The sequence below is a fragment of the Schistocerca piceifrons genome, chromosome 4 (assembly GCF_021461385.2).
Source record: "Schistocerca piceifrons isolate TAMUIC-IGC-003096 chromosome 4, iqSchPice1.1, whole genome shotgun sequence".
Lineage (NCBI taxonomy): Eukaryota > Metazoa > Arthropoda > Insecta > Orthoptera > Acrididae > Schistocerca > Schistocerca piceifrons.
In genome coordinates, this window is record NC_060141.1 from 352542562 (window position 1) to 352555837 (window position 13276).

The 13276-nt window shown below is 41.5% G+C and overlaps 1 protein-coding gene across 3 annotated transcripts in view; it reads right to left on the reverse strand.

Annotated features, from left to right (window-relative positions):
* Positions 1-13276, reverse strand: part of LOC124794725 (tyrosine-protein phosphatase non-receptor type 23) — a 162754-nt gene that overhangs the window by 137540 nt on the left and 11938 nt on the right. For all 3 annotated transcript variants that reach the window (XM_047258320.1, XM_047258319.1, XM_047258321.1), the window contains exon 2: positions 233-435. In XM_047258320.1, the coding sequence (XP_047114276.1) occupies positions 233-435 (203 nt within the window). The remainder of the gene's footprint in view (positions 1-232; positions 436-13276) is intronic.

Genomic DNA, 13276 nt, shown 5'->3' on the forward strand with positions numbered 1-13276 from the left:
GAAAATGAGCTGCTGTCTGCTACTAATTATCTATTGAAACATGAACAATTTTGACAGAACATAAAAGAGTTCTATGAAGGGTGTACAAGCAGACTAACAAAAAATCAACTAAGAAATGATAAAAGCAACAAGAAAGACTATGTTAAATTTAGATCTATTTGTTCAGTAATAGTATTTTTGATCAAATTAATTGCTGAAAAAGAATAACAATACAGAGAAAATTCAGACTTACCATGTGAAAGAGACTGCTGCTGCACCATCTTTGGACATAGGGAATCTACTCTGCAAGAAATGAAGCTGACAGTAATATCGTTTTAGTGTTGAAACACCAGAGACATCCTTGACAGCACACACAGCCGCAGCTCTTAGCCCTTCCAATGTGTGTATTTCACCGGAGTATGATTCTGGATCTTCATGATAGAAATCTCTGATGTACTGCAAGAAGGAAAATTCAGTCATGTCACCAATTAACAAAATGAGTCAATTTTAGTTCAACAAGTTAGTGGAACATGCCATTTTATGTCACTGTACACAATCTTCAAAAGATGTGTATCAGAAAATTCTGTTTAATACATCACAGTTTTTGGTGTGATAAATGACAGCTTGCTTTAAATGACAAAAATCAAAGTTAATGCAGATGAGTAAGAAAAACAATCCTGTACAGTATTAGTGACATGCTGTTTGACACATTCATATCAATTAAATATTTAGGTGTAACACTGCAAAGCAACATGAAATGGAACAAGCATGCAAAGTCACTTGAAGGGAAAACACTATTGATAAAGTTTAGAAAATCCGCAATTGTGGCAGAATGCAGACTGATTCTACTGTCGCCAACATACATCTCTTGTAAGGATTGGGAAAGCAATATAAGAGAAATCAGGGCTCATACAGAAGTATACAGACAGTCATTTTTCCCTTGTTTCATCTGCGAGAAAATCAGAAATGGGATGATTAGCATTGATAAAACATACACCTACCACATGTACAGTGTATATGCAGATGTACATGTTCATAACACAATGCACACACAGTTGTGATACAGTAGAGGGAACAATGTTCCACAAACTGTGAACTGAATTCTGAAATAGAAGAGTTGTGATTAAGAAGAAAATTAACATTTGTATAGACAGCTAGACAGCACAGGTCAGGATTCAAATTTCTATGCTTCTGAATCTAATATTTGTATATATGACAATATAATGTACTGGTATCTCCCATGAGCCATCATAAAGAATGTAGTTACTGACATGACATTTGTGATTCAAGAAGAAACATATATGTTTTCAAAACTTACAGGAACGGCACATCCATTAACTGACAAAAAAAGGATAGCAGACTTGAGACTTTCCTATTATACAATGAGTCATTTAAACAAGGCATTGCCCATAACTTCAGAGTTGAAACAATCTTTTAGGTCATGCATAGCACAGAAAATGAAACGATTTAGTATTTTGGGAGTTACACTTTTTGTTGTACCTTCAGAAATAGAATTCAAGGCAACTGATTTACAGAATTCTACTCTGCTCAAGAACAAGTATTATAAGACTATGAATGTGGCAAGGTGGTACTGTGACGCAGAGGAAAAGAATTTTCCATGCTACGGAGACATCTCTCTGTGTATACCTAGTTTCTGATGCACACAACTTTTTTCTGTAATAAAAGGAATAAAATATGTGGAGAGATCCAAATTACACAATCTACCACTAAATATAATTATTTTTTTCTCCCAACACGTCAGACACCACAAGTTTCATCAATTGTAAGTGTACAAGTAAAACAAGTACTGTGTGGCAAAACACTTGCATTTTGCCATAGTTTGAATTAACTCTGTAAAAACAGGACATGATACAATCATATTTCTCTACCAACGATCTCCTCACTGCATGGTATTGTTGTGTTCACAGTCTTTATTGCATCAAAGGGCACTCTGTTTGCCTTCAGGTCCCTGTGGACACCTCCTACACAAAATGTAAGCACTTACAACAGCAAACACCGTCTGACATCATCGTCTGAATCCAAAGATTTTATACCTTCGAAGTTTTATTCTTTTTGTCTTCTTGGTGGATTAAAACTATGTGCCATATTGGGGCCAATCAGTGCCCAATGAGAGCTGCTCAGTGCAGAAAGTATCTTGAGTTTGGGAGCCACAATCCAGTACTCAGCTTCAATCTGTCCGAGTTCCACAATAATGCACACACTTGCTGCAAAAAGGAAGATTCAGGAATGTGGCAGAGCACTGTATGAACAGTAAGTATTTAATGCAATTTAGGAAAATCACAGACTTGAATTTATTAGAGGGGACAGCGATCCACTGTATGTTTTTTCATCTCCGAGTGAGCAGAGGTCTTACTTGCTACCACAAATCTGCACCTGGCATTGTCAAAGCAAATGTAGGTGAGTAATCACTTCTCTAGCCAAGTGGTCTGCCAGTTCATTCCCTGGGATACCCAAATAATCTGAGTCTCAGAAAAATACAACTAATCAGGCAGTACGATCAAGGTCAGAGAGGTGGTCATGAATAGCAGGTATACAGGGTGACCAGAGTAATAGTGATCAATGGCCTTGAGGCTGCTCACTAAGTCACTGCAAATTAAAACAAAGTCAAGGGAGGCATGTTTAATACAAGTCAGGCTCTGTTAATGGTTCTCACCTCTGCCATTAAAACATTACATGTTCCTGGCCTTAAATATTCTTCCCGATCAATGGGAATGTAAAAGCATATCCTGTCCTATCCATGGTTTTAGAGCCATCAGTATAAATGACTGCAGCACCCTGACACTTTTGGATAACTGAAAAGAACAGACCCCAAATGGTCATGGGGGCAACATACTTTAGGATTGCAGAATAAATTGATCCTAATTCGTGGCCTAGGTACCAGAAAATGGGGGAAGGGGATGCAGGACAACACAGGAACCTCATTCTCAGGAGGTTAGGTGGAGACCCTGGCAGAGGGCTGTGAGGTGCATTCCACGAAGAATGTGACACGCTATATGATGAGGAAACTGTCGGATTGTGACGGCGTAAGTGAGCAACAGTTGGTTCCATCGGTGTTGTTGAGGGAAGATTTCCACTTCAGATAGAAGACCATCTACAGTAGTAGTCTGGAAGGTGCCACTGACTTGTTCAGTGTCGTAATGTTCAAGCGAGTCTACCATTTTCAAAGCTGAAGGTATCACAAAGCCATAAACTAGGCAACCATAGTACAGTTGGGATGATAGCAGGGCCCGGTAAATATAGAGAACAGTAGCACAATCTGCACCCCAAGAGGTGCAACAGAAGTTTTCTTAAAATCAGATGTGTTTCCAGACTGAATTCTTTTCTTTCCTCAGTTCACATCTCCCAAGTGTGAAATAGCCATATGGGTAGAATCTCCTTTTCTTGAATCCATTCTATTCTTCTCCAAAGAGATTCAGATATTGCAATATTTCCCCTCGCAATAGCTAACAGATCTACCAATCCATAGCAGGAAGCTATTACCCATGGCCACAGAATCCAAGCAGTCCATGTGCCATGTTCTATGGTATTAGTAGCAGTTTGATGCTGGTAGGAGAGGTATGTTATGTGAATATATTGTACACAGGTGTATATATCAGGCATGACCCAGAGAATGGGCAACAAAAAGTCATAACTTAAATATAAATATTAATAACGATAATCCATTTTTAATTTTAAAAAATGTCAGCGGAAGTATTCTCAGATGTGACCACAATTGTGGCACAATTACAATGCAGTAAAATTTCAATCTTGATAAACAAATGTTGACACAGTCACTCGGGAATGAGCAAGATGGTACAAAGTCACTTAGATTCTGAAGCACACCAAGTGAGTCATTCAGCACTTAGATGTGGGCTCCATATTGGTTAGGAGTGTTAACTTCTTCAGTTTTTGAGTTATTCATGTTTATTGATATGAGAAATGTATCACTACAATGTTCACGGTGTTTAAATACAATAAATGTACTATGACTTTTCATTTAATAAAGGCAGCTACCCATATTCCTATCTGAAGCCACACCCTCACTACTCTGAAGTATTTACTTTTAAGTAATAATGGAATATTTACTTAATCACATTTGGTGGTGAAATTTTGGAAAACCATATTTAGTAACTCCGCTTTAATGGCACTATCATCGGTAACATTACCATCTCTATCACGTAGTAGGAATATCGACTGTGTCTTACCACTGCTGAACTTCACATAAAACGACCAGAATCTCTCTGGATTTTCTGCCATATTTTGAGACAGATTTTCATTGTGGAAACTGTTAAAAGCATCTCGCATTGAAATGCGCACTAAATTTCTAACTTCGCTAATAATGAAGGTTTTGTGTTCTTTTAAATTTGGCATGCTTTTTTTCTGCAATTGTGTTTTGACCTGTGTACCATAGTGGATCAGTTCCATCTCTTACTAATTTATTCGGTACAAAATTCTCTACTGCTGTTGATACTATTTCTTTGAATTTAAGCCACATCTAGTCAACGCTTACACTGTTAGTTTGGAAAGAATGGAGGCTACCCCTTACAAAGGTGTCAAGCAAATTTTATCTGCTTTTTAAAATAGGTACATGTTGTGCTTATTTTTAGTAGGTTTGGATGTCATGGCATTCAGTCTCACTAAAACAACCTTGTGGTCAATAATGCCTGTATCACTCTTGATGCTCCCTATTTGTTGCTAATAGGTCAAGCATGTTTTTGCTACCATTTACACTTTGTGTGGGCTCTTGAACTAATTGCTCAAAATAATGTTCAGAGAAAGCATTTAGTACAATTTCTGGCGATGTTTTATAACTACCACCAGCTTTGAACATGTATTTCAGTATCACTAACTAGATTGAAGTTACCACCAACTACAACTGTATGATAATCCAAGTCGAGGGGTCGGCAAAAGAAAGGAGTTATTAATTTATTCCGATTTCCAAGTATAACTTCTATCTACTTCAATCTCACTGTAACGTAAACAACTTCTGACAGCTATAAACACTTCATCACCAACTGTATTTAATCTTTCCATTTCTGAACAGGGTTAGGGCCTTTGTAAACATTTGGACTAAACTTATTTCCGGTTTTAGCCAACTTTCCTTACCTACAACAATTTGTGCTTCAAAGTTTTCTATTAGTGCCTGGAGCTGTTCTTTCCTGACACCGCCACTACTATAATACCTATGGTTCCTAGGTCGACACTTGTACTGTATTTGACCTGCACCCTTTGAGGCTGATGCCCTTTTTATTCTTTCCTGAGACACTCTAACCTACAAAAAACCACACCCAGTCCACTCCAAACAGCCCCCCCCCCCCTCTCCCATGTAGCCACTTCCTGTGTGTGATCGACTCCTGACCTACCAAGCAGAACTCAATATCCCACCACTCACTGGCACAAGGCGAGGTATCTACAGACTACATAGTCACAGAACTGTCTAAGCCTGATTCAGACTCTCCACTTGGATCCGTATCAAAGCGCGGCCTGGCTAGCACCCAGCTTAAGGCTTGATTGTCAGTCTCTAGCTGAAATACTCTATGTTCGAGATAAAACCGAAACTTATCCAGCGCAAACAAGACGGCCAATGCCTCACATTCATAAACAGAATATTTAAGCTTGGCACTGGTTACCCAACGAGGCGCATATGCTAATGGTTGCCTTTGACCCTTGAACTCTTTCAGGAGGACTGCCGAAGTTCCCGCATTAGATGCGTCACTTTGGACAATAAATTTCTTATGAAGATCAGGCACTCCGAGAACCGGAGGATTGACTATAGCCACATTACTGTGCTCCTGTCAACAATGCTGCAGATATTGAGCTCTGTCTCCATCATGGAAGCAAGATGGTCAGTCTTTACTACTTCAGACAATCACCCAAAACCAGAAATAATCTCTTCTGCTCCAAAGAGAGACACATCATTAGTCCCAATGCAAGCCACCACCTGCAGCTGGCTACACCCTGTGCTCTTCACGGCATCCGGTGACCCATTCCACAACTGGGAGGGCACCCACTAATAGCCTAACACTGGGGCTCCCAACTACCAGCAATCCCACCCTCTGAGAATGTCTGGATCTTGCAGGCCACGAGGCTTCCTCTGAAATAGGACACGTGATCGTATCTGGCTCACGATCAGCCACAGATAGCGGCTGAATCTGGTTTCTCGGACAAACTGGAACCGCCTACCGCCCCTTGAAATGATCTCCAGTGCCTATTAAACATACAGTCATGCCAGAAATTTATGAATTAAACTACTAAACACACAGGCTAATGACAAGAAATCACTCCTCTTTGAAACTTGTATATATAAGTCACAAATGCTGTTCTCTCCTCTGGCGCTTCCAGAGAGAGTTGTGGCCTTACTGAGCTTTAGTCAGTTTTGCATGCTGCAGCATATCCCATGTTAACAGCAGGATATCCCATGTAATAGATCATGAATTCACCATATATGCATACAGTATTTCTTAAAGGAAACTTCAAGAAACTGTAAACTGAAATAAGATTGAGTGATCGGTTGGATCAGCTCCTGTCTTTTTGAACCATTTAGAGGATTCATAACATGGAGACCATTCCACAAGACCACACAGAGTGGCAAAGACCCATCATGCTAAAATCAAACACAGGATTGTTCCAACAATAGCATGTGTTACAGGATCACAATCACCATCAACAACTCATAAAGGACTGCCAATATGTTACATGTAATATCCTCAATGTACCTAACTGTCCCTGCAACATCGTGTACATTTCTATAAAAGCAGTCAAAACATCATTTTGAGCACCTGCTTCACTAAACAACATAGTAAATAGTATGTCCTGTATCATGTTTCCTAAGTACAAGAGAAAACAGTCTTGTCATTGTTCAGCTCACACTGCAAAATGCTTTATCTTGATGAAGTGTATATGAACTACATTACAAAATCATTTTCAATTTGTTTGTAGGTAAGAAACAGAAGTAATTTTGATACAGTGTACCTTCTGCAATACACTGTACAGTGATCTGCTGAATATATATCTACACGATTGTGAATAAAGCTATGACAACCACTTAACAATTCGTGAGCACTTCCTCCCAAGAAGTCAAATGAAATAAATTACTCAAAAAAGTTTTGTGTCAGTTGTGTATCTGTGAACAATCCTGTTGGAAGAACATCCGCAACTGAGCATTATAGCAGAGGTTGAAAAATGAGTGCTCATAGGCAGCACACTGCGTCTAGTATACGCGGCACTCGGGGACCACAGCACAGCTACGACACCTGGGGATGGGCTTATAACAGTCTGAAACTGGTCGTGTGAAAATAAAGTAATTTTCAACTGAAGAGGTATTTTGAACCTTTGCTGTGTATCTGTGAAAAGAATGATGTAAAGAATGTAGTAGAGTGGAGAGGTCCAGAATATTAACAGTTCTGAGAGTTAAAAATAATTACAGGAAATATAAAAGGGACACAAAATTGGGATGGCATGTGCATCAGATACAGATGGAGGCCTCTCAAGGCACATATGCATTGAGAGCCATTACTTGTCTGCCCAACGCTCAGCCACTACAAGATTTCCAGAAAGTGTTTAACGTGGTGCCCCAATGCACGAAGTACTTGCATATAGAATAGGTTCCCTGGTATGTGACTGACTTGGAGACTTCTTCAGCAATATACCCCAGTATGTTGATCTTGCCCAAGTGTGATAGGACTGCTATTATTATCTACATAAATAAATGGTCTAAAAACAAAGATGCTGTAACTTACCAAACGAAAGCGTTGGTATGTTGATTTTTTTTATTGTCTCTATCAACATACCAACGCTTTTGTTTGGTAAGTTACAGCATCTTTGTTTTTAGATATATTTTTCCCAAGTGGAATGTTTCCCTCTATTATATAAATAAATGGTCTGACGCACAGGGTGAACAGCAGTTTGTGGCATGGCTGGCTGCTGTTGACTCAGTGTACTTTGGGTGACCAAACATCAGCCCCTCAATCTAAGAGTGGTGCATCCAGAAGTAGAAATGTCCACTGACATTTTCTGATCTAGTCAGGAGATTCATAACAGTAAAAGTAAGAAGACTAATATCTAATGCACATCTTTCGTACCATCAATAACAAAAGTAAGATGAAGGAAATATATATATGAGCAGGTGGGCATCCCCAGCGGCTCTGCAGGCAACAGCAAACGTCCCACTAACAGCTGTCAAAACCCTGATCCATTACAGTGAAGAACACCCACTATTCAATAGTGTGTGACACCTAGACCAGAATACTGGGTTCAGCAGAAAGGAAGCAAACCAGATCTAAAAGCAAATCAAACAGAGTAAAAAAGGGATAAAAGAGTAGCTTGGTCAAGGAGACAGGGTCAGTGAACCCCCTGCCCTAGCATACAACAGGAGACCCCACCATGGCTCAGCTCCAAAGCTAGAATAAAATGTTATCCTGAGAATAAAAATCATTTTCACAGAGAAAACAGAACTATATGAACCATCCATGACTCATCCACCAATATTAGAGGCAATGAGTCCGGAAGTCCACACTTAGCATGGTAGGTCAAGAGGAGAAGGCATTCCTCAAAGATACTAGCTACTGTCCATAAGGCTCCACAATCACAATGTCCACAATAAAACTGAGTTAACCTGATAACAGATGCGGAGATCGCATATGACTGAATTCCCTCCAGGAGAAGGAGAAAGAAGAGCACTATTCTGCAGTAGTCTCCTTGATTGTGATGAGTTTATACGATGGGGCAATAGTCCACCAGATGTCATTTCATTTATAAGTGAGCAGAGATCTTGTACACAATCACAAATCCTCACCTGGGGACAGCAAAGTGAATAGGGAGTGAATAAGAACTCAAATGGTTGGCGAGTCCATTCCCCAGGGTACATGCATTACTTGGGATCCAGAAAAAGACAACTGAGCAGGCAGCACAATGAAGGCCAATGAGAAGAACATGAATAGTGGAGATCAATGGGTGGCAAGAACAGCATTGATCAATAGCCAGGAGACTGCTCATTGAGTTAGTACATATTAAAACACGTTCAAGGGACATCAGTTTAATAAAATCAAATGCTCTGCCAACAGTTGTTAGCTCTGCTGTAAATACAATGCATGTTCACAGCAGAGAATGGTGTCCGGAGACCAAGACCGGGTACCTTCAAATCTGAAGAGGGAAGATTCCTGCTTTGGCAAAGAGACTGTCTAGAGGATTAGTCCAAAAGGCACCAGCCGACAGACGCACGTCATGATGGTGGACTGGGTTTAACAGTTTCAAAGCTGAAGGAGCTGCCAAACTATAAACCTGTCAACAGTAGTCCAGTTGGGATGAAACCAGCGGCCTGTAAATACAGATAAGAGTAGCAGTAAGGAAGCACTTTCACTGCAGCTAGTCTTCAGATGACAAAAATGGGCCAGCCAAGTCAGCATTCTATCAAAAAGGAAGTCCAAAAAATGGGAATGTACTGCAATGTCTAGCTGCTGGGTACCTAAGTAGAGTTCCTTGCCAGGATGGACTGTAGTACAATGGCAGTAACGCATGATCCACATTTTTGTAGAAGAGAACTGAACACCGTACCAAATGAGAAATTAATTGACATACAAGGAAGGGGGTGACCAGTGGCCCAAAGGGGTCACTAGCCCATTGACGGTAATGAAGAGTGTGACACTCAACACACAGGCCTGTGGGACATCATTCTCTTGGACCCATGTAGAGCTGAGTTAAGTGTCAACTCTAATCCAGAACAACTGGTGGATTAAAAACTGTTGAATAAAAATTGGTAAGGGGCCTCAAAAGCCCCAGCCACCGAGGGGAAGTAAAAGTGATGACGCCAAGCAGTGTCATACGCCTCATGCCGGTCAAAGAAACTGCAATAAGGTGTTAGCATTTAGAAAAAGCCTGTCAGATTGCTGCTTCCAAACTATGCTGATAGTCAGGTGTGGATCATCCCTCCCAGAACCCATGCTGAAAGGTGGACAAAAGGACCCAAGATTCAAGAACCCAGGATAATCTGTTAGCCACCATCATTTCAAGCAGCTTACCTAGAATGTTGGTCAGGCTATCTGGCCGATAACTGTCGAGAGATGTTGCGTTCTTGCCTGGCTTAAGGACTGGGACATCTATCCTATATTGCCTTTGCAAGAAGGCACCTGGGAGCCAAATACCACTAGAAACCCTGAAGAGATGTTGCCTTTGGGGAATATTCAGGTGTTGGACCATCTGATTGTGAGTTCAATCAGGGCCAGGTACTGTGTTGTGGGAAGAGGCAGGAGCTTGAAGTAGTTCCCAGTCAATGAAGGGTTCATTGATTCACCTTGGTGGGGAGTGAAACATAAAGTGATATCTTCAAATTGTTACTTCTTCAGTAGAAAGGTAGTTAGATTCAAAAGAGATGATGATGGTTTAGTAAAGTGGGTCACAAGGTGGTCTGCAAGAACTGATGAATCGGTACAATGTAGGACAAGACCTTGAACAGCTGATGATCATTGGCAGTCCATAAGACAACGGAGCCTGGTTCGCACCTGAGATGAAGAGGCATTCGTCCCCAGGGAGGGGAGTGAGTGCTCCCAGCATTCCTTCTTACTGAATTTGATTAGATAGCAATCAATCATTAGCACAAAGTCACTTAAAAGTGGTAAGGTTGGTTATCGGCCCAGAATCCGACTGAGTGAGAGAATATGATGCCTCCAGGGGCACTGGAGGCACCTTGTCCCGATTCTTATTCTTCCTCCTATTTTCCTTCATAGCCCTTGGTGGCCTAGATGCATTCAAGGAGCTATCCACAGTGAGTGGGGGTCCAGATGAAGAGCAGACAGCCCTGGGACTCACAGGCCATGGCTCCTTCATGCACTGTTTGGTGTCGGGCCTCTGGTCCATGGGTTTGCTGGGAAATGGGATTCCTGTCTCTGGTAGATGCTGAAGGAGAATGCTTCCCTGGCCAGTTGCGGGAAATGGTACCCGAAGAACGTACTGGAGACGAGGGTGGTGGGAGATCCGGTTTGGGGAAGATAAAGGTAGAGGGCATGGGCTGATGGCTGTGATGTTAGCATGATTGATCATCATCATATCCACAAGTGGTCAATAAATTTGTATGCCTGGATCTTCTGTTCCTTCTTGAAAACTAGGCAAAGTGGCGAATATGGAGGGTGATGTTCCGTGCAGTTGACACACAAAGGCGGATGTTAACTAGGACAACTTTCACAGTATGCTCATCCGCAGTTGCAAAGGATAAGCATCTGAAGCACTTCATAAGGTCACGGGACATACGGTTTCACATCACATCTATACATAATGACCTTAACTTTCTTCATGAAGACAGTCCCTTCAAAGGCTACAATAAAGGCCCCTGCATATGCATGATTATCCTTGGGTCTTTTTGTACATGTCTGATAAAATATACACCTCAGTGTTGGAGATTAGCTGGAGCTCCTCATCTGTATGACGTGTATGGTTTCTTTGCAGTACTGGATCCCTATCAGTTTGACAAGATACCAAGTATTGGGTAAAGTGTTTCACTCCCGGACATCTGGCTTGTTCATCTTTCCAGGGCACAGGCAGGTGAAGAAACTGCAGGGCCTTGCGCACACCAGCAGAAGGAAGTTTACTTTGTTTCATGTGCGAGTCTTCTGCCATAGTACTACCCAATTACGCTTACCTGGTCAGTTAACCGTTGCCTGGAGTCCCCATACCCCAGTCATGACAGGCACATATCCCTTGGCTTGTGTGGGCTGTTTCCAGCTCAAGCACCAACTGTGCAGTCCCTATGTGGTCAGAGGGCTACCATGCAGGTACCTGACGATCCCGCCTCCCCCCACCGCAATGGAGTGGCTATCATGCTTGGTTCTGAGCATAGTATCTTTGTGAGAAAGAAGAGGCAAAGAGAGAGAGAGAAGCACAAAAGATGGAATACATGTTGCACTGGATGACCTCCCCTGCACAGTCTGCACTTCTGCAAAATTTGGAAAAGGAATAGCAAATCAAACCGAACAATGTGACTGACCATATGACAAGTTGTAGAATAGCGGAACGGAAGAAAATGAGTGTCCAAAATTACAAACCAGATCCAAGTGCTATCAGCATGTACGAGACCATCCAATGGAAAGGCAGAGAGGAATAAAGAATAGAAGGAGGATAGACTTGCAGCACAGAATGGGCCCCATAGTGACCAAGCACATACTCTCAAAAGAGAAGTCATCACCTAGTGGTGGGGGGCAGGTGGAGGAGAGGGGCAGTTTTTTGGAGAGAGCAGAATCCCACCATGCACTGCTCAGATTCCAATTTATTGCAAGTCTCATATGTACTCTTAAATCTGTGCTTGGTGCCCCTTTACCAATAATAACTGTGTGGTCAGTTCCCTGGCTAAGTAGTTGGCTCATTCTCCAGGAAGTGCATATGGCTCAGGAACCAGAGGAAAACAGCTGAGATCATACAGAGGTTAATGGATAATGGCACTATGGTGTCATCAGGATAGCATCCGATAGTTCTGGCAATAATTTCCAGTTGAGTCATGAAGAGCCTACAGGCTTCTGAGGGGGAAAAAAAAGTATTGTTCCTGCATCCTTAGAGCCATCAGTATAAATGATTCATATTCATGGGGACAGAGGAATCCATGTTATAAAACGAGAGGGGTGAGTGTGATTTTTAGGCCCTTGGAACAGGTCTAAGAGGACATGTGGTATGGGTACACACCAGGGTGTAGCACGTAGTATAACTCAATGTGTACATTGAATAAAGGAAAAAAATTCAATTAGGAATGCCTGCCCTGTGTCAATTCTTCTGGGAGACTGTCAGCATAAACTGCAGGAGTGACCAATATATCCAAGGACTCTGATGAATATAAAGAAAACACCACCATTCAATATCGAGCCACGAAAAATGTCATCATCTTGAGCTTGTAGGAACCTGAGAGATTATCAAGATGACAAAGTTGAGAACAAAAGCCAGTGAAGCAACTTTGAAAACCTGGTGACACAGAATCAACAGGACCATGGGAAGTGGTTGCTGTCACAGAGATTGTCACGCACATGTCATTGTATTGGCCATAACAAATATAGAAGAGCAAGTGATCAATGGCTGAGAATTTGTCTTGAGCTGCACTAAAATGGGTAGATCACTGAGATAACATAGACAGTAGACTTTATCTAGATAGTAGTTGTTCTAGACCCTTAACACACTACTTGAGTTTCCTCCTCAAGGGATGGCACAAATTGAAATCTCCAAGCAGGTAAAGGATAGAGAGTTTAGGGTGGAGTTTGCTAGATCATTTTAGGATACATTATTTCCCTGTCAGCTGATAGATAGGTGAATTTTACGGAGACTCATC